Source organism: Microtus pennsylvanicus, chromosome 1 (genome assembly GCF_037038515.1).
Source record: "Microtus pennsylvanicus isolate mMicPen1 chromosome 1, mMicPen1.hap1, whole genome shotgun sequence".
NCBI classification, from domain to species: domain Eukaryota; kingdom Metazoa; phylum Chordata; class Mammalia; order Rodentia; family Cricetidae; genus Microtus; species Microtus pennsylvanicus.
The window spans coordinates 111,947,329-111,968,335 of record NC_134579.1 but is presented as its reverse complement, the minus strand read 5'-3'; the positions used below and the strand labels follow the sequence as shown (position 1 = coordinate 111,968,335).

General features: G+C 48.3%; 1 protein-coding gene across 1 annotated transcript; it reads left to right on the top strand.

The window, feature by feature from the left end:
- The first annotated feature begins 247 nt into the window (after window positions 1-247).
- On the top strand, window positions 248-20,014 carry Bri3bp (BRI3 binding protein). Its single transcript, XM_075978170.1, has 3 exons — window positions 248-594; window positions 11,238-11,340; window positions 13,636-20,014. Exons 1-3 carry the CDS (start codon window positions 370-372, stop codon window positions 14,061-14,063), a joined length of 756 nt encoding a protein of 251 aa, XP_075834285.1. The 5' UTR covers window positions 248-369; the 3' UTR covers window positions 14,064-20,014.
- Window positions 20,015-21,007: the final 993 nt, after the last annotated feature.

Here is a 21,007-nt window from a genome sequence, read left to right as displayed (position 1 = left end):
GAGGGGCCTGAGAACAAATGAACGCCTGCTCCACACGGCCTGCTTTTGGGGTGCGGGGAGGTGACACACACCTGCCCTTCGGTTTCCCAATCGCTTGCTAGGGCCCAGCCCAGCCCAGCCCAGCAAGGAGCCTTTGCAAGCTGCTGCTGTATTGATACTCCAGGGGTACGGAGGAGGCGCCCCGGCGGTGCTGGGGGGGGGGGGGCGGCTTCTGCGGGCGGGAGGCGGGGCTTCATGCGTGGGGCGGGGCTGTAGGGCGGGGCGGGGAGAAGGCGCGCCCACGCGGTGCGGCCCGGAGCCCTCGGTGGCCGTGCGCTCCGCCTTCTCCCCTCCACCCCCAGCCCCAAGACCCTCTTCCCGAAGCCGAGCATGGGTGCGCGCGCGTCCCAGGAGCCCCGGGTCCGGGTCGGCCTGCGACTGCTGCTGCTATTTCTTCTCCTGGCGGTGATGCTGCTGGCGCTGGTGGCCCCTGGCGCGCAGGGGGCTCGGGGCCGCGGGGCTGCGGATAAGAACAGCCACCGGCGCTCGGCCAGCACCTTTTCGCAGAGCGTGAGCAGCCTGTTTGGAGAGGACAACGTGCGCGCGGCTCAGAAGGTGGGCGGTGCGCCCGCGGTCACCTTGCGGGGCCGGGAGACCGTTGGAGGGGGGGGGGCCCGGGCTGGGGACGGTCGCGGCCTGCTGCAGCCCGGGCCAAGAGCAGCCCCCAGGAGCGCGTGACGCCCGCGCGCTGACCCGCCGCGTCTCAATGGTCTCCCACTGTGAGCCAGGCACTGGGGACACCCGCGTCCCCGCGAGGCCTGGCCTCGAGGGCCTCCAGCCTCCCACCCCTTGCTTCACAGATATCTGGGCCAAGTTCTCCTTTCCAGGGGGTGATGGGGTCTGAGCTATTGCTTTGGCAGCTTGAGCGCCTACTGTGTGTTTGGGGCGGTTGAGGGGGTCACCTCTCGGTTGGAGCCTTCGGTTTTGCTTGAGAATTGGGGTCTCCGGGACTGGGGCGATCCCCTCCACCAAGGAGCTCTCCACTCTCCGCCTTGGCATCTATGTGTGTGCACCATGCTAAGAAAAGAGAAGTCGAGGTGCACGCGTTCTCTTGTCTTCCTCACCCCTTCCTTCCTGGTCTCTGGCCCTGGGGTTGTGGAGTCCAGAGAACTTTGGGTCCAAGTTGGGGCGCTCTCTCTTTCCCAGCCTGATGAAGTTAGACCAGTAGCTTCACTTGGTGTGTGTGAGTGTGGAGTCCAGAGGTCGGCCTCAGGAGCCATCCACCTTTGTGTTTTGAGACAAGTTCTAATTGCACCGAAGTTTGAAGATTAGGCCAGGCTCGCTGGCCAGTGGGCCACTAGAATCGTCCTGCTTCCACCTCCCAAGCAGCAGGTTTACAAGCGCTCTTGGGCTTGAACCCTTTATATAGAACCTTCATTATATAGACCAGGCTGGATTCAAATTCATAGAGCCCTGCCCGGCTTTGCCTTCTGAACCCTGGTCCTCATGCCTGTACAGGAAGCCCTTTGTCAACTGAGGCATCTCCCCAGTTTCAGTGACTTCACTTTTTAATGCTTTTTAATTATGTTTATTTGTTGATTTTGTGTGTGTGTGTTTGTGTGTGTGTGCGCGCGCACAAGTACCTGTGAGAGTCAGAAGACATCTTTAGTGTTCTCTGCTTCCACCACTAAGTCGTGAGAATCCAAAGCGGGTCATAGGCCTGGTGGCAAGTACCTTTACTGGCTTAGCCGTCTTGCCTGTTACTGGCTTCCCTTCTTTAAACCTCAGTTTGTCTGTCTCTTAAGTGGGGGTGGGAACATTAGCTCCTTCGTTATGATGTGTTGACGCAGCTGGCTCCTTCCTGGCCCAGAGTCATGGCCCTCTTTTGAAAGTTCGATCTTGGCTATGGGGGTAATTGAATTGAACATTGCTTACCCCTGCTGGGGGTATTTAGAGGTTTAAAACCTGAAAGTTTAAAAGTTTAATGGTCCTTAGCATGAGGGAGAAGAACATTAGGAATTCGATTTTTTTTTTTTTTTGAGACAGGGTCTTTGCTGTCCAGGAACTCTCTGTGTAGACTAGGCTGGCCTTCAAATCAAAAGAGATCCACCTGTCTCTGCTTCCCGAGCAGAGATTAAAGGTGTGTGCAACCAAGCCTGGTTGTATTTTTAAAAAATATTTATTATATATATAATATTCTGTCTGTCTGTATGCCTGCATGCCAGAAGAGGGCACCAGACCTCATTATAGATGGTTGTGAGCCACCACGTGGTTTCTGGGAATTGAACTCAGAACCTTTGGAAGAGCAGGGAATGCTCTTAACCACTAAGCCATTTCTCCAGCTCATTTTTTTTTTTAAATTATGTGTGATTCATACGGCTGTGTGTGTTTATACACACATGAGTGCATGGTGCTCACAAAAGTCAGAAGAGTGTATTGGATGCCCTGGAGCTGGAGTTACAGGCAGTTATGAGCTGTATAACATGGATGCTGGGAACCAAACTTAGGTCCTTGGTAATACCATTATGGGTTTTGGGTTTTTTTTTTTTTTTTTTGGAAATAGTCCTGGCTGTCCTGGAACTCACTCTGTAGACCAGACTGGCCTCGAACACACAGAGCTCCTCCTCCTTCTGCCTCCAGAGTGCTGGGATTAAAGGCGTGCGCCACCACTGCCCGGCAGCAGTATGGATTTTTAACTGCCGAGCCATCTTTCCAGCTTCCTTATGGCTGTTTTGAAATTGGTTACTACGAATATTCATTTACCGGCTGCTTAATAGTTATTATCTATCAGTATTTTGGGGTGCTGGGGACTGAACTCTTAACCTTGTGCATGCTAAGCACTCAGGCTACTCTTAATAACTTTCAGATGAATGAAGGTGTTATTACTCTGCCATTAGACCAATCCCTTTCATAGGGAAATATTTCCCATCACTGACAAGCAAGTATTCAGTCCATACAACCCAGTCACATCCAGCTCCCCAGATTCTCTCTTCTGCCCCATAAGACAAGAGAAGTGGTCAAGACCACACCCCCAGGCCAGAGCTATGGAGGCCCAGTGGCAATTCAAACCCATACCACCATGAATAAGACTTATTTCACACAAATTATGATTAGAATGTGGAGTACCTTCTCTCTCTGTCTTCTCTCTCCTTCTCTCTCTTGACCGGGTCGCTCTATGTAGCCCTGGACTGACTTGGAAACTCACTATCTAACCCAGGCTGGAGTCAAATTCACAGAGCTCTGCCTGTCTGTGTCTCTGGAGTGCTGGGTTTAAAGACGTGGCTCATCGTGCCTGGGAAACAAACTTTTTAAAAGCCTCCTACCTACAGGACAGGTTTGATGCTAATTAGTAAAGCCAGGCCTGTTAAACTACACAGCAGACTTTTCCTGTAGTTAAAATTAACCGAGGGCCACGACTATGGCTCAGCAGGAGAAAGTGCAGATGTGCTCTCCAGAAAGCCTGATTGATGTCTTGAGCTCCTTTCCTCCCCCAGCATGCAAATGGTGGGCAGAGAGAACTGACTGCTGCAAGTTGTCCTGACCTTCACAGGTGGAGTATATGCACACGCCCACACACATATATACACCCCCCACACACACACACTCACGCCAAAGAGTTCTTACAAATTTATTTTCCCCATTGTAGGACATCACTATCCCCAAATCAATGACTCTCAACCTGTGGGTCATGACCCCTTGGGGTTGTATATCAGATATCCTGCATGTCAGATATTTACATTATTATTCGTTGCAGTTATGAAGTAGCGATGAAATAATTTTATGGTTGGGGGTCATCACACATGAGGAGCTGTATTAAAGCATTGTAGCCTTAGAAAGGCTATGCCGGGCGGTAGTGGCGCACTTCTTTAATCCCCAGCACTCGGGAGGCAGAGGCAGGCGGATCTCTGTGTTCGAGGCCAGCCTGATCTACAGAGCAAGCTCTAAGACCGGCTCCAAAGCTACTGAGAAAACTTGTCTCAAAAAACTGAAACAAGGAAAGAAAAGAACGTCAAGTCAGGGGCTAGGGAGGTGACCTAAGGGTCTAACAACACTGACTGCTCTTTCAGAGACCTGGGTTCCATTCAGTAGTTGGTAATATCAGTTCTAGGCGTTCTGACACCCTCTTTTAACCTGCACGGACATTGTGTGCATGCACATAGACACACATACACTTTAAATAAGTAGAGAAGCCGGGCGGTGGTGGCGCACGCCTTTAATCCCAGCACTCGGGAGGCAGAGGCAGGCGGATCTCTGTGAGTTCGAGACCAGCCTGGTCTACAGAGCTAGTTCCAGGACAGGCTCCAAAACCACAGAGAAACCCTGTCTCGAAAAACAAAAAAAAAAACAAAAAACAAATAAGTAGAGAAAAAAATATTTTTGTTGTTTTGTTTTTCAAGACAGGGTTTCTCTGTTATGGCTCTGACTGAACTGGAACTCACTTTGTGGATCAAGCTGGCCTCAAATTCACAGAGATCAGCCTGCCTCTGCCTCCCCAGTGCTGGGATTAAAGGTGAAGGTGTACATCATCACCACCTGGCCCTTTTCATTTTTGAGGTAGAGACTTGCTATGTAGTCAGTCTGGCCATGGATACCATCTTCCTGCTTCAGCCTGCAGAGTGCTTCCCGCTTCTTAATGTGCGTGTATGTGGACACACAAATACATTTTCACACAGAGGCCAGAGGAGGGAGGGCTTTTGTTGGTTTTTATCAGGGTTTTTCTGTATAACAGCCCTGATTGTCCTGGGACTCACTCTGTCGACCAGACTGGCCTCAAACTCAGAGCTCTGCCTGCCTCTACCTCCCAAGCGCTGGGTTTAAAGGTGTGCACCACCACCGCCTAGCTTGGAGAACTTTTAATTGTTCTTCTCCATCACACTGTCTTATTTGCTAAAACAGGGTCTCTTACTGAGCCTGGAGCTAGACTAACAACTGCCATCCTCCTGTCTTCAGTCTTACCACTCTGTAGTTCCAGAGATTTACCAGTGTAAGGCCACACCTGGCTTTTTTGGTTTTGGTTTTGGTTTTTCGAGACACGGTTTCTCTGTAGCTTTTGGAGCATGTCCTGGAACTCGCTCTGTAGATCAGGGTGGCCTCGAACTCATAGAGGTCTGCCTGTCCCTGCCTCCCCAGTACTGGGATTAAAAGTGTGGTCCATGACCACCCGGATTGTTTTTTTTTTTAAAGCAAGGTTCCTGTATTCTAGGTTGGCTTTGAACTCCTGACCCTTCTTGCTTCCAGCTCTTAAGTGCTAGATTTTCAGGCATGAGCCACCACACCCAGCTCATGGCATCAAACCCAGGGCTCCATGCCTGTAAGCACGCTGCCAACTGAGCTATAGCTCTAGCCCCTTAATTTTTTTCTTAGTTATGGCAATAAAATGCAGGTCAGTCCACATTTCACCATTTTCAGTTTGATGAGGGCAAGCATGTTCACAGGCTCGCACACCCATCACCTCTATCTAGCTGCAGACTGTTCCATCACCCCCAAAGGAAACTCACTGGCTAAGCCATCAGCTGTGGCCTCCACCATAGTCAGGCACCTACCTGCTAGTCTCTCCGTCTCTACAGATTCTCCTGTTTGGATTTTCACGTAAACGTGATCAGACACTGCTTGGCCTTGGCAGTTTGCTTTGCTGCTTTTGAAGGTTTGCAGGGAGCAAAGGCTGTGTGTGGTGGAGTTTACTGGAGTGTGTCCCTCCAAATGTGACGAGAGAAGGACCTTTCTGTGCAAACTGTTTGGTGTGCACATAGACAGCGTCCTCTGTGGATGTTAGAAGTTCGCCGGGCGGTGGTGGCGCACGCCTATAATCCCAGCACTCGGGAGGCAGAGGCAGGCGGATCTCTGTGAGTTTGAGGCCAGCCTGGTCTACAAGAGCTAGTTCCAGGACAAGAAGCAAAAGCTATGGAGAAACCCTGTCTTGAAAAAAACAAACAAACAAAAAAAAAAAAAGGAGTGGGTCTGTTCCAGGTTGGTTCTGGAACACACCTGTAGTCCTGGCATTGGGGAGGTGGAGGCAGGAGTAGCAATAGTTCAAGGTTAGCTTCAGCTGCGCTGTGAGTTGAAGCCATCCTGGGCTGCCTGACACTGTGCATTGAAAAATCAAAAGAACTAGGTGACTGAGGTGCACACCTTTAATCCCAGCACTCTAGAGGCAGGGGATCTCTGTGAGTTCTAGGCTAGCCTGGTCTACATAGCTAGTTCCAGGACAACTAGGGCTACACAGAGAAACCCTGTCACGAAAACAAAACAAAACAATGCTTTTCTTTTTATAATTATTTATTTATTTACGTGGTGAGGGCATGTGCATGCCACAGTTTGTGTGGAGGTCAGAGACCACCTTTTGGGGGGAGGTCTCTCAGTCCTAGGGGTCAAACTTAGGCATAGTGGCAAGTGCCTTTACTTAGATCATTTCCCTGACTCTCTTGTCCTCCTTCTCCTCCTCTTTAAATAAAACTCAAATACTAAATAGAAAAAAAAGAACTCCAAAATACTGTAAAGTTGAAAGAACAGAGCACAAAGACCCTCAGCCTGCCTTCACCCATTGCACGTATTTTCTGTTTGTTCTACAAGCGCAATGCGCACACACTTTCTGCATTTTTTTTCACCATTTGAAGTAAGACAGTAATATCGTGGTATCTTCTGCACAGTCCACAAACATCCCACCCAGGAAATGGGTGTTTAACTCTAATAATGTTTCGCAGTATGCAGGTGCTAATCATATTTTTTTGGTGCGCGCACGCGTGTGGGGTGTGTGTGTGTGTGTGTATTTGAGATCCTGTCTCCAAAACACCAGAAAAAATGGGATACGTGAGACGTAATCTCAATAAAATAAAGTTAGGCATGGTGGATAACTCCAGCACTGAATAGTAGATGCAGGAAGATCAGTGTTTGAAAGTTATCCTTGAGAGGGTAAAGTTTTCCTCAGTGAGTAAAATGTTGTTTGATTCCTGTTAATGGGAATCTGCCACTGCCGAATCCATAAATCCAGGTGTATTCTGAGCACAGCATTCCTGTGGGCCCAGGGGAAGTTGAGAGCATAAGGGGAACCCACAAAGTGGGGCCTTTTAACGCCTTTGGGGTTCTCCGGTGGAGTATGGAATGAAGCTACTCCAGGGGAGGGGCTTGGTGTGGAGCCCTCACCCGAACATAAGGGTGCTTGCTGTGCCTGCCTGGCAACCTGAGTTCAATCCCCAGAACCCACAAAAAGGTGGAAGGGGAGACCCTATTCCACGAAGTTATCCTCTGCCCCGCTCCTGCATGCTCTTCCCCATGATGAGTAATTTTTATTTTATTATTTATTTATTTTCCTTCACCTGTTTTGTTTAGTGACAACATTTCCTGGCAGTCTGCCCTACCTGTGTTGCTCTACCATGCCATATTGGTATCACCCCCCCCCTCTGCCTCCCACCCCTGTCCTGGGGTTCCCTGCAACAGCACATTTGGAGTCCTAATGTAAGACAGCTCTCTGACCTGCCATCTACTGGCTCTGCCTCCAGGCTCCGAACTCTGCTGTCACTCACTGGGAACTCAGTGCCCCAGTGGGTGGTTGGAACATGAGAATGCAGTTCTAACTGCTTTGGGGCCGGAGATCTGAGGTCAAGGTTGTGGTAGGCTGGCTTCCCCTGTACCCCAGAATGGACCTGCAGGCCTTCCTCACCCTCTGTTCTGATGGCTGTCCTCTGTGTGTCTGATGTTAGCTCTCTCTCTCTTTTTTTTTTTAACTAGACAAAGATTGTAACACTGACCTACACCCCCAACTTTTTTATTTTGAGATGGGAGGGTGTCTCACTAAGATGTCCTGACTAGCCTTGAACTCATTCTTTAACCCAAGGCAGGCCTTGAACTTGCAATCTCCCTGCCTGTTTGAGAGCACAGAGGTCCTTGTGCTCACAGATAGCACAGGAATGTTAAACATACAGGGTTGTCTTTTTCAAGGGAAAAGATGTACAACCTGTTTTCCATTCAGAGGGCTGGGAATGGAGGCGACTATAGCCTAGGTAACCCCTGTGTTATCTCTGGAGCCAGGCCATACCTGGCTCCTCGCAGGCTTCCACAACCAGGACCTGAGGTGGCTAATAGTCTAGATGACCTCTGCGCTATCTGTATGGCCAGGGACTCCCCCAGGCTCTCACAAACAGGACCGGAGGTGGCTGATAGCCCAGATGACTTCTGTGCTATCTGTATGATAGAGTCCAGGCCAGATCCTCCACTCGGCCCATAAGATGACACATGTAGCCTGGATCTAGAGCTTGTCTTCATGGGAGAAGTGACATGAACTTTGAGGAGCGTTTTTGATGTAATTATGCCTCCCTGTGCACACATGGGATTGTGTTACACCAGAAAACCGAATTGTGATGTGTGTTATGCCCAAATTCGCAATCCCCGCAAGCCGACAAGGAAACCAAGAGTCCCGTATGTAAAAACAAAGAGCCTTGATTTTAATCAAGTTTTCAAACTCCCTCTCTGTATTGGAATAACCAGAGAGCCCCCAGCTCAATTAGAATAGGGTTTTATAGTAGTAAATGTGGGGGTGAGTCAATCGTAAACAATTGAGACTCCAGCCTCCACTGATTCACTGATGGCCAGAGTCCCAGGTGATAATGGTTGGAGGAAGTAAAGAACTTCCTTTGGGTGACCTGTCCAGACTTAGATTATCATGGCTGGCCCTCACACTGTGCTTAAATGTGTCAAAATAAACTGCCTGGGGCCAGGCTCTGAACTACTGAGTCCTGTTGAATGAGATTTCCTTCTTGCCTCATTCGGGGTCATTACTCTGCCAGTCCTGGTGCTTGCATAGACGACCCCCCCAACACACACGTATACACACACTCAGTCTCGGCCTCCTGGTGCTTGCATAGACAACCCCCCCAACACACACGTATACACACACTCAGTCTCGGCCTCCTGGTGCTTGCATAGACGACCCTCCCAACACACACACACACACACACACACACACACACACACACACACACACAGTCTCGGCCTCCTGAGTAGCTGGGGTGACAAGCCCGTCTCACTGCACTAGGAGAGATGGCTCAGTGGTTAAGAGCATTGCCTGCTCTTCCAGAGGTCTTGAGTTTGGTTCCCGGCAACCACATGGTGGCTCACAACCATCTGTATTGAGGTCTGGTGCCCTCTTCTGGCCTGCAGACATACACACAGACAGAATATTGTATACATAATAAATAAATAAATTTTTTTTAAAAAAAACAACCTCTGCACTAGTAGACTTGGCCTACTGTAGTGGTCTCATTGTAGTCAAATTACCTCTTTAAAGACCCTGTCTACAGAGTTTCTCTCACCGGGGACTAGGGGCTTCACAATTAAATTTAAGAGAACACAGCTGAATCCTCTCATTTCCATAAAGTCTGTGGGTCTCCTTCCATGTCTAACTTTACCAGAGGAACCAGCATGTTCTCCAGCTGAAAGGGCAAGGGCTGGGACCTGCCCTGGTGTGTCCTCTTCCTCGTGGCCGGTTCACAGCTTGAGAAAGAACCTCTGGTCTGGATTTGTCCTTCCAGGAGCCCCTCCTTGCCACCTTGTCACTGGTCTGACTGGACAACTACAGAAGCCCCTGGGGTCCTGTCACTTGCTGTGGGCCAGGTGGCTATACTGAGCTTCTTCAGCTTCCTATGTTAAATCCTTTCCTGAACCCATTTTCCAGCTGGGAAAACCAAGGCCTGGAAGGTACAGCGTGAGCCAGAATGTCACTTACCCTAAAATAACTCCTGCATACTACTCCTGGACAACTGGTGTTGTCAAACTGTGCTGCTACCTGCCTGTGTTCCCCTCCTTCCTCTTTCCTTTCTTCTTTTTTTTTGGTTGGTTTGTTTGTTTGCTTGCTTGTTTTTTTTTTTTTTTTTTTTGAAACAGGGTCTCACTATGCAAACTCTGTCCTGGAACTCATTAATGTATATGTAGGCCATGCTGGCTTTGAACTCACAGAGATCTGCCTGCCTCTGTTGCTTGAGTACTGGGATTACAGGCAAACACCGCTATGCTTGGCTTTTCATGTTTTCCTTTTCTAAGATTAAGTTTATTAAAGTGTGTGTGTGTGTGTGTGTGTGTGTGTGTGTGTGTGTGTGTGTGCATGTGCACACTCGCACAACCACAGAGAGCGGAGAAAGGCTTCAGATCTCCATGGAGCTGGAGTTACAGTTTTGAGCCCCCCTGTTTATGTGGCGACATCATGCGTGCTAGGAAAACATTATCCACTGATTTACATCTCCAGCCCTGGCTTTGAGATTTGTGCTAGGTGCATCTGATATCACTGTCCTGGTTAGTGTTAATACTGTGGTGATGCGGCACCATGACCTAAGTCAGGAGAGGAACGCAAGCAGGGCAGGAACCTCGATATAGGATGCAGAAAATGTAGAGGGTCCTGCTTACCGGCTTGCTCCCTGTGACATGCTCAGCCTGCTTTCTTATAACACCCAGGACCATCAGCCCAGGGATGGCACCATCAACAATGGGCTGGAACCTCGTCCATCAATCACCAACTAAGAAAATGCCTTGCGCATGCCTTTAATCCCAGCACTTGGGAGGCAGAGGCAGGCGGATCTCTGTGAGTTCGAGACCAGCCTGGTCTACAGAGCTAGTTCCAGGACAGGCTCCAAAGCCGCAGAGAAACCCTTACTCGAACCCCCCCCCCCCAAAAAAAAAAGAAAATGCCTTCCAGTGCCTTCCAGGCCTGCCTACCACCCTATTTCTTTGGAGGCATTTTCTCCATTGAGACTTTTCTCTGATGACACTAGCGTGTGCCAAATCAACATGACACTAGCCAGCATGATCAATTATTCAAAAGAAAATAAGGAAATCAGGCAGTAAGTAGCACAATTTCTGATTTTCCGGTCTACTGGGTTTTCCGAATCACCTAGAGACCTAATGAAATTCTCGAGGTCACAGACAGAGCATGAACCCTTGCTGCGTGGTCTCAGATTTCAGAGTGGGGCCCTTAGAGAGTCAGCTGCCCTGGGAAGCATCTTGAGGGCAGACACTCCTAGGCAGAGGAAGTAGATACCCTGACTGAGAGCCACTCACCTTCACCCCAAGTGTTGCTCCTGTGTGTGGAGGGCGGGGGCGTCTTCCCGTTCTGCATGGTGGTGGGCCAGCTATCAACTTGACTCCAGACTGCCCATGAGGCAGCTCCTGATTTTTCTGTTGAGATGTCCTCTCCCAAGCTCACGCTCCGGTGCTTGACTGGTTTGAGAAGACAGTATGTTGGTCGGGTTCTTACTGTCCTCTCATCCCTACAGTTACTGTCCAGACTGACTGAGCGGTTCGTGCAGGGCGTGGACATGTTCGTGGAGACAGTAGGGAAAGTTTGGATGGAGCTCTTGGAAGTCCTTGGACTTGATGGTAGGTATGGGGATGGCCACATGCAGTGTTGTGTGCTTGTTTTGATGCAGTCTCACTGTGTAGTGAATCTCCCTGCACCCGACTGAGGGTACATGAGTGTTAAGGGCACCACAGGAAGGAAGGAGCATTTTACCTTTAATAGCTGAACGTGTGGTCCACCAAGCTTCGAAGGCTGTGAAGATGATGGAGGCAGAGCCTGCAGTGATGATGATGTTATGGGCCATGGACCGACCACCTGGAGCCTCCCTGAAAGCCGAGGCCATAGGATGCTTCTAAGAGCTTTTGTCTAGGTGTGCTCAGAGCTGTGTTTCAGCATGGCCAAGACAAAGTCGGTAGAGAAAAAAGTATGAGTGGAGAGTCAGGGGAGACCATGCTTTGGGAACGTGGTCCTGGACTTGGCCTTTTGGCCTCCGGAACTGGGAGAGAGGATGGATTTCACCATCTAAGCGTTGTCAGCCACCTGGTATATGGGGGCCAGAAAACAGATACAGCCTTGTAACAAGCCCCTCTCAGACTTCTCACTAGTCTTGGGCATCCCTTCTTTACAGATCTGGGACCAGGGTTCAAAGTGGAGGCACTCTGTACAGGTGGGGCCCACACATCACTGCTTTTGTTAGTTCTCACTTTCAGCCTTGAATCACTGATTTCAACCCTCGAAGGGCTTCATGCCAGGCCATGCCACCTTGCTATTCAGATGGAGAATGGGAGGCAGGGGTGTGGCTCTCAGAGGATACTGTGCAGCACGCTGCCCCCAGGGCGGTTACAACCCTCCCTGGGACTGGAGCTGAGTCAACACATCAGCAAACACTGCAACTGTGTGCAATCCTGTGAGGCTGCCCCAGCCATCCCCTACTGGGATTGTGCAGTTCCAGGTTGCCATCCCTGGGCGGCGAGCCTGTAGAGATAAACTTGATTGCAAGGAATTGCATGCAGCTCAGGCTGGGAAACCGCAGAGCCAGACAGCTACAGGACACCAGGCATCACTGAGGAACCTAGGCCTGTTGCGATCAGCTGAGAGGAGCTGGAGGGGGAGGTGAAATACCTTGTTTCTAGGGTGTGGGTTTCCCTCTTGACTTAGATAAGCTGCGGGGTACCCTAAGGTTTTTCAGAATTGTACCTCAAGCTTGAAGCAGGAGTGTGTGAGAGCTGCCTCTCCTGGAACCATAGTCAAGGTGACTGTTCTTGGTCCCAAGCACTTCCTTCCCCATCAGTTTTCAGGGTCTTTGTTACAATGAAGACTCCTCCACTCGGATCAGTTTGATAGAAATAAACTTTGAGGCATACAGAAGTTTTCTACGGTCACGTTAGAGAAAAGTAATTGGTGAAGGCCAGGTGTGGTGGCGAATGCCTCTGATCCCAGCACTCAGGAGGAAATCTCTTCAGTTTGAGGCCAGCCTGGTCTACAGAGTGAGTTCCAGGCCACCCAGGGCTATATGGGGAACCCTGTCTCAAAAAGCCAAAAGAAATTAATGAAATTTACCCTGCCATGCTGGCTCATGTTCCCAGTACTCAGAGGCAAGCAGATTTCTGAGTTCAAGGCCAGCCTGGTCTACCTGAGACCCCGCCCCGTCTCAAAGTTGTTGAAATCAATTTTACTGTTTCTGTTTTACTGTTATTTTTGGTTTTGTGGTTGTTGTTTTGCTTTGCTTTTGAGACAGGGTTCACTTGTACTCCACCCTATTCTCAAATTCACTACAATTGAAGCCAAGAATGACCTTGAGCTTCTTCTGATCCTCCTGCCTCAGCTTCCCAAGTACTGGGATAACAGATGCAAGTCACTCTGACCAGCCTGAGGAGATAGCTCATTGCAAACACAAGGACTCGAGCTCAAACCACAGCAACATTTTTATAAAAATATTTTTTTTGAGATTTACTGGTCACTTATTTTTGTGTGTGGCTGTTTTGTGCATGTATGTCTGTGCACCACATATGTGCAGTATCTGAGGACTTGTCTCCTGGAGCTGGAGTTCCAGGTGGTTGTGAACCACCCTGCGGTTGCTGGTAATTGAATTGGGTCCTCTGCAAGAGTGCTTTTTACCACTTTTCACCGCGGATCCGTCGTCTTTCCAGCCTCACAGGTGTTTTAAACTCATGACGTGACAAACAGTCCAGAGGGCCACCTGTGCTTCCTCTGCTACTTGCAGGTTCAAGTGCTTGCTTTAATTGGCTTTCATTGTATTAAGTTGTGACAGGAGCCATTGGGTCCAGTCCCTGAGCTCAGCTGTCCCATCTGCTTTCAAAGAAGGTCCTGACCACGTGGGAATAACTGGCCCTATCTTCTGTTCTGTTTCGTAGTGTCCAACCTGTCACAGTACTTCAGCCCAGCCTCCGTGTCCAACAGTCCCACCCGGGCCCTGGTGCTGGTTGGTGTGGTCCTCCTGGCCTACTGGTTCTTGTCTCTGACCTTGGGTTTCACCTTTAGCCTCCTGCACCTGGTGTTTGGTCGCTTCTTCTGGCTCGTACGTGTCATCCTGTTCTCCATGTCCTGTGTGTATATTCTGCATAAGTACGAGGGTGAGCCTGAGCACGCTGTGCTGCCGCTCTGCCTTGTCGTGGCCGTCTACTTTATGACAGGGCCCATGGGCTACTGGAGAGGCAGTCCCAGTGGCCTTGGCAGCCCCAGTGTAGAGGAGAAGCTGGAGCACCTGGAGAACCAGGTGAGATTGCTCAACATCCGCCTCAACAGGGTGCTGGAGAATCTTGACCACTCCAAGGACAAGTGAAGGTCAGTTGCCCGGACATCTAAGGGCACCAGCCATAGTGAAGTCAAAAGACAACAGAAGAAGAAGAAAAACAGCCGGCAGCCAAACCCCAATCCTCCCAATAAACCGAGCAAGAATGCCACACCTGGTATTTCCCACTGTGTGTCAACCTTAAGACCCACTGGAGGAGAAAGAACTTATGTAGAATAGAACTTAATCAGAGTGTTGCTGGTGGGAAAAACGTATTTTTTGAACAATGGATATACCCCTATTAACTGTGTAGTCAGAGAAATTTATCTGCATAGAATATAAAGTTGATTTCCCCCCCAACATTTAAATCTTTTGTAAGGTTTTTAAATAAAGGCAGATCCAGTCAAGTTTATGAGAACTTGGAGGAAAGCACTTGAAGATTTTATGGAAGTTAAAACTGGCTGCTGGGTGGGCGCTGTGCGTGTTATCTTCACATTCCCAAATGTGACTTTTACGTCTTCTGAGGTTGGAGGTGACTTGGTTAATGAGTGCTGTCTCTTGTTATTTTGGACACCTGGGCCTCAGAGTGGAACCCATCACCTTTGGATCCTAGGGACCCTGTGCACTTGGTCATTCCATTGTGTTTCTTCATGCCTTTCTGTTTTTATGGTGCTGGGGATGCTGAGCCCACCCCCAGCCCGTCCATTGTATTTCTGAATGAAGGTACCCATAGACGTCCTGGGATCTTTTTCTCGTCTCTGGACTTTAATGTAGTCTAACACCCAGCCTTTCTAGAAGGAAACTACACAGATGGGGCTACAAAATGTCTTTGGAGTTTGATGCCAAAAACTTTCTGGGTGGGCCTTGAAGATTATTCCAGAATCTAACTGAATCACACATTCCCTGTTTGCCAGCTAGGCCCATATAGCCAACTGGACCCTGGTGGGATTTGCTTATTTATTTTGCTTTTAATTGACTCAAGACCATACAAGAAATTGTTTATAGTCAGTAACATCTTTCATTTCATTGCTTCTAGAACATTCTTAGGCATCAGCAACCTTAAGATCTAAATTGTTTGTCCTAAAATTTTTATGATTATGTGTGTTAGGTGCTTTTTGTCTGGGGTCCAGGGAGTTGTTGTTTTAATTACCTTGGGGAGAAGGGTGGGCAGAGGATTAGGTCAGAGGCTGAAGATGACACTGCTCTGCCAGGACTCTGTGGAAAGAAAGCTGGCTTTTGCAGGATGTGGCTGGGACTGCCATTGGCTCTGTGGTTTTTCAGTGTACCGTGGAGCCACGCTTGTTGGAGGGACCCAGTTGACACCAGCTCTGGTGCCCTGTGTCTGAGAAGTTCTGTTTTGGGCTGCAAGTGTCTGGAATACAGATTCGGGTCCTTCTGAAGATATGTCTGTTTTCTAGATGACCATATGGGGCTCACACTTTCTTGAATTTCATTCACTTGTGGAACCCATACTGGGGAAGTCTCTCTGTGGACATTGGACACACGTGACTTCTGGTGTGAAACATCCACTTATGTATTGTTCAGATACTGTAGACAAATCTACTTGCAGCTCAGGGTGGAAGTAACTGGGGGAGGGGCACATTAGTGGCTAACTCATCTTTCCTTCCAAATATCTGGCCATATCATACCAAATATTGCTTTGCAAATATTGCCCACCGGCCTCTATATATCAGCCTCTACAAAGCTGAGCATCCCTGTTCTTGCCTCGGCTCCCCTCGCTGATGGCCACAGAGATGTCCTAGACAGTCCTTTGTAGCTGAGAGTGCAATCCCAGTATTCAGGAGGCAGAGGCAGGAGGATTGCTGCTATTTTGAGGCTAGCTCAGTTTATTATATTCCAGGTCAGCCAGGATTACATAGACCAGAAGCCAGGTTTAGCGGCACACAAGAGCCAGAGGCAGGCAGATCTCTTGAGTCTGAAGCCAGTCTGGTCTATATAGTAAGTTCCAGGTCTGTCAGTTATACATTGAGACCTCGTCTTGAGACAATAATAAGAAAAAAAGTTTAAAAAAAAGATCTGCAATATATTTTCTAGCCTGACCAAATGTAGACTCTAAAGCCAGTTTTATAGTTTGATACACATAAACACACAAGATGCCTTCATTTTAATTTTTTTCATTTAATTCTTTCAGATAGGGTTTCCCACACCCTACGTTAAGTAGGCTGGCCTTGAACTCGCTTAAGCAGCCAAGACTGGCCTTAAACTTTTGCTCCCCCTGCCTCCACCTCCTGAGTGCAGGGATGGCGGGTGTGTGACTCCACACCCATTGTATGCAGTGATTAGGGTGGGACTGAGACAGTCTAGAGTCCAGCCCCAGAATGCCTTCATTCGAAATGGAAGAATGTCCACGGCAGAGTAGAATGTTACTTGACATTCTAGTAGTAGAACTTCAGATGGTAAATGCATATATTTTACCTTGTTTGGTTGTATTTTTCTTTTTTTTAGGCATGGTCTCTCTACATAGCCTTGGCTGTCCCTGAACTCACAGAGATCCCCTGGCTTCTGCCTCCCGAGTGCAGGGATTAAAGGTGTGCGCTGCGCCTGGCATTGTTTGTATGCATTCTTTCTTTCTTTCTTTTTTTTTAATGTGTGCATCTTTTTTTAAATTTTTTATTTATTTTTTTTTATTTTATGTGTTTTGTCACGCATGTCAGGTTCCCGGGAACTGGAGTTATTTATGGGCAGTTGTCTGCTGCCATGTGGGTGCTGGGAATTGAACTTGAGACCTCTGGAAGAGCAGTCAGTGCTCTTAACCAATGAGTCATCTCTCCAGCCCTGTTTGGATGTATTCTTAACCCCCACATAGTTAAAGATTTTTCTTTTTCTGTTTCCATTCTGTGCAAGTATGCAGCTTTTTGGCCTCCCTTCCTCCATCTCTTTTCTATGTGGAAAGATGTATTTTTGTACCTCATTTCATGCTTTATCTTCGGGGCTGTGTACAGCTCCCCCTCACTGAATAACACGGTAAAGAGACATTTGATGGCAGCTACTGTGGGGTCTGTTATAAAGAGTCCGGCTGGCAACATGACTCATTGGGGGAAGGTACGTGCCACCAAGTCTAAGTCTGATTCCCGGGACCCACACCACGAAGAAGACAGGTAGCTCCCACAGGTTTTCCTCTGACCTTTGCATACAGGCCATGGTTTGCCATCCCTCCCCCCAAATGAATACATGTATAATTTTTTTAAATGAAAGGAAGATGGGGTCAGGGTTTGAACTGTCTGAAAGTCAGCGTTAATTCCCTGATGTTTCTTTCTCACTTTACGTACTAGCTTTACCAAGCAAGGGGAGGATTGAGGATTTAGGTGATGACATTCGGGTTGGTGGTTTTTTTGTTTTTGTTGTTTGTTTGTTTTGTTTTTAGTGAGGGTTGGGTTGGTGATTTATTTTATTTTCATTTTTTTCCCCTAAGACAGGGATTCTCTGTGTGGCTCTGGCTGTCCTGGAGCTTGCTTTGCGGACCAGGCTAGCCTTGAACTCACAGAAATTCTGCCTCTGCCTCCAGAGTGCTAGGATTAAAGGCATGTGCCACCACTCTGCCCTTCAGGGTTGGTGATTTGTGATGCTGGTGTTTTATTTTGAACTTTTTATTTTATGTGTGTAGGTGTTTTGTCTACATGTATGTCTGTGTATCTACTACATACGTACCTGAGGCGAGAAGAGGGTGTCAGATCCCCTGGAATTGGAGTTACCATTGTCAGCCGCCATTGTGGATGCTGTAAATCAAACCCAGGTCCTCTGGAAGAACAGTCAGTGTTCTAACCACTGAGTAGTCTCATAGTCTCTTGGTTTTTGTTTTGTTTTTCAGAGATGGTTTCTCTTTGTAGCCCTGGTTCTCCTGGAACCTGCTCTGTAGACAGGCTGGCCTTGAACTCACAGAATGAGTTTCCGAGTGTTGCTGGGATTAAAGGCACACACCACCACCATTGCTGCTACCACCCAGCTAGTTTTGGTTTTCTAAGATGGTTCTCTCGTAGCCCTGGCTGGTCTCAAACATACTACGTAGCTGAGAATGACTTTGAACCTGCTGATCCTGTTCCCCCCCCCACCCCCCCCCCCCGAGTACTAGGATTAGAGACATGTGCCACCATGCCTGGTTTATGAAGTGCTGGGGATGGAACCTGGTGCCTCCTACATGCTACATAAGCACTCTACCAAACCAGCTCAGGCGTCCATCCCAGCCAGGCCTGTGGTCAGTGTTTATGTAGCGGTTCTTTCCTGTACTTGTCAGGAGACTGACTGGTAACAGTGCAGCGAGTAGACACATGTTCCAAACATGCTTTCCGTTGTCGCCGGCTGCATCTCTCACATCTATTGTCCTTTGGGTCCTTTACTGAGCCTTGGCTTTCTTTCTGCTGGCAATAAAGTGTGGAAAAGAATGTCTTCACTGCTGGCCTTGTGACTCATGATGGGGTCTTCCATTCTAAAAGCGACCCAGGGACATTCCTGAGAGGCAGCTTGGAAATGAGGCTCGGCAGTCACAAGGGCCATCAGTAGAGATGGGGACTTTGGATGGCCTTTGTGACTGCCAGGTAAGCAGCCAGGAGAGCATGTCCTTCCTAGGTACCTTGTGAGAACCTCCAAGGGAGGTCTATGCTAGGAAGCATTGTTATATATGGCCTTGGCACACCCATGCTGGGCCAATGACTTGGAAATAGTATGATCGGGAAGCCAGAGGTGGTTACAGTCCCAGAACCCTGGAGATAGAAAGGTGGTGAGTTCAAACCCATCCTGGGTTATATGGCAAGATCCTGTCTCAGCAAACACATACACTTTGTTCAAGAGTCAGCACAGAATCTAAAGTTGTGGGTTCTACCTACATCTTGTGGTTGGTGGGCAGTCTGAAGTGCTTCCTTTCAGTGCCCATAGTACTTTGTTTTGTTCTGAGACAGGGTCTTATTCTAGCCCAGGCTAGACTCGAACTCACAAGAGATCCGCCTACTTCTGCCTCCCAAGTGCTGGGATTAAAGGTGTGCATCACCATGCCCAGCAACCCAGTGGGTTTTGAATCACCCAGTTCCACCAGAAAGCCAGCGTTGGTGTGCACTTGTAGCTACATGGGACTTTCCAGTGCGCTCCTCCCAGCCTTCTTTACTTTCGGGTCCTGGGCACATGAGCTCTACTCTAAGCATGCAAGCAGCTCTCCGAAACAACCTATGACCATTCTGCAATGTTTTTGTTGATCACCATTTAAGTACTTGGACTTTGGGCTCCCCACCTGTGAATTGTAGAATTACATATCTATATTTTGTGGGTTCTAACCCAATACACTGGACAGCTGCGGTGATATGTCCTGACTGGCATCAGCAAGCTTCAGTCTGTCGCATCCTTCTTTCTGTGTTTTGCCCTTTGGTGATCCCTCCATAGCTAGGACAGACACAGAGAACCTGTTTTTCTGTCCTGGTGGCACAAGGAGCATACTGTTTGCGGTGCCGCCCGGGCGGCTATGGCAGCTGGTGGCATGACAGTCTGCCCTGACGTCTCTGCAGATCTCAAGCTTCTCCTCTTGCGTCGGTTTCCTGACTGCACCTGTGATAAATCTCCGAATATCCTCCAGTTGAATTCATTCCTTGTGGCGGTGACTAGTGTGCAGTTAAATCCCCCGTGAGGTAATTATTTCCCTGTTCTTAGCTGCAAGTCATACTCTTTTTTCTACCAATGGTATCTTCATGGTTGGGTTTCTGTTTTGTGCCTCAGCTTAGAAATTTTATAGAGTATTTAGTTCAGCACAATAGAAAGCCATTCTGTGAACATAGTTGGGGGGGGGCGTGCACACAGGCTCGTGCACATACCTTAGTTGGGAAGCTGATTCTACGAATATCTTATAGAAAAACCGTGTCAGGCTTATTTTTTTGTGAAGTGGTGAATACATTCCTCGTATTTATTAATCACTGGCTTTGATGTGAGAGGTCTTTGTAAATCGACTTAAGAACTGGATTAAAACATTGTGAACATTTCAGCTTAATAAATGTTTACTGTAATTTTGTTGTTTGGACTCTTGGATGGATTTCTTCACTTTCGTGAGGTACTTGTGGTAACATCCCTAACTAGAGATTTTAATTTTTTCAGATTTTATGTGTAATTATGTTTTGACTGCATGAATTTATGGATACTTTATTATGTTTCTGCTGCTCTCAGAGGTCAGGAGAGGGTGTTAGAGCCCCTGGAATTAGAGTTACAGATGTGGGCCACCGTATGAGTGCTGGGAAGTGAACCCAGGTCATCTACAAGAACAACAAGTACTCAACCACTGAGCCATCTCTCCTTCTTAAAGAAGACTTATTTATCTCTGTGTATGAGTGTTGTGCCCGCATATGTTTTGGCACTGTGTGCACGTGGTCCCCTCAGCCCAGAAAAGGACAGAGCTGGAGTTAACAGACAAATGTGAGATGCCATATAAGTGCCGGGAAACAAACAGGGAGGCTCTCCAAGAGCAGCCAGCACTCTAACCACGGGGCCACCTCTCCAGCCCCATCATTTTTATTATATTTATTTTTTATTTTTGAAATTACATCTCTCTATGTAGCCCTGACTGTCCTGGAAGTTACCACATAGACCAGGCTGACTTTGAATTCACAGCAGTCCACCTGCCTCTGTCTCCTTAGTGCGGGGATTAAAGGCATGCACCACTACTCCCAGCTATCTTAAAATGAATTTTTAAAAGATTTGTTTATGTATACAGTGTTCTACCTGCATGTAAGCCTGCACACAAGAAGAGGGTATCATATCTCATTACAAATGGTTGTGAGCCACTATATGGGTGCTGGGAATTGAACTCAGGACTTCTGGAAGAGCAGTCAGTGCTCTTAACCTCTGAGCCATCTCTCCAGCCCTTAAAATGATTTTTAATTCTCCTTTCGGATCCCTCGGAGCTGGAGTTACAGGTGTTTGTGAACCATCTCAGATGGGTACTGGGAACCAAACGTGATTCCTCTGCAAGAACAGTGCACACAGCAGCAGTAGCAACAAAAGTG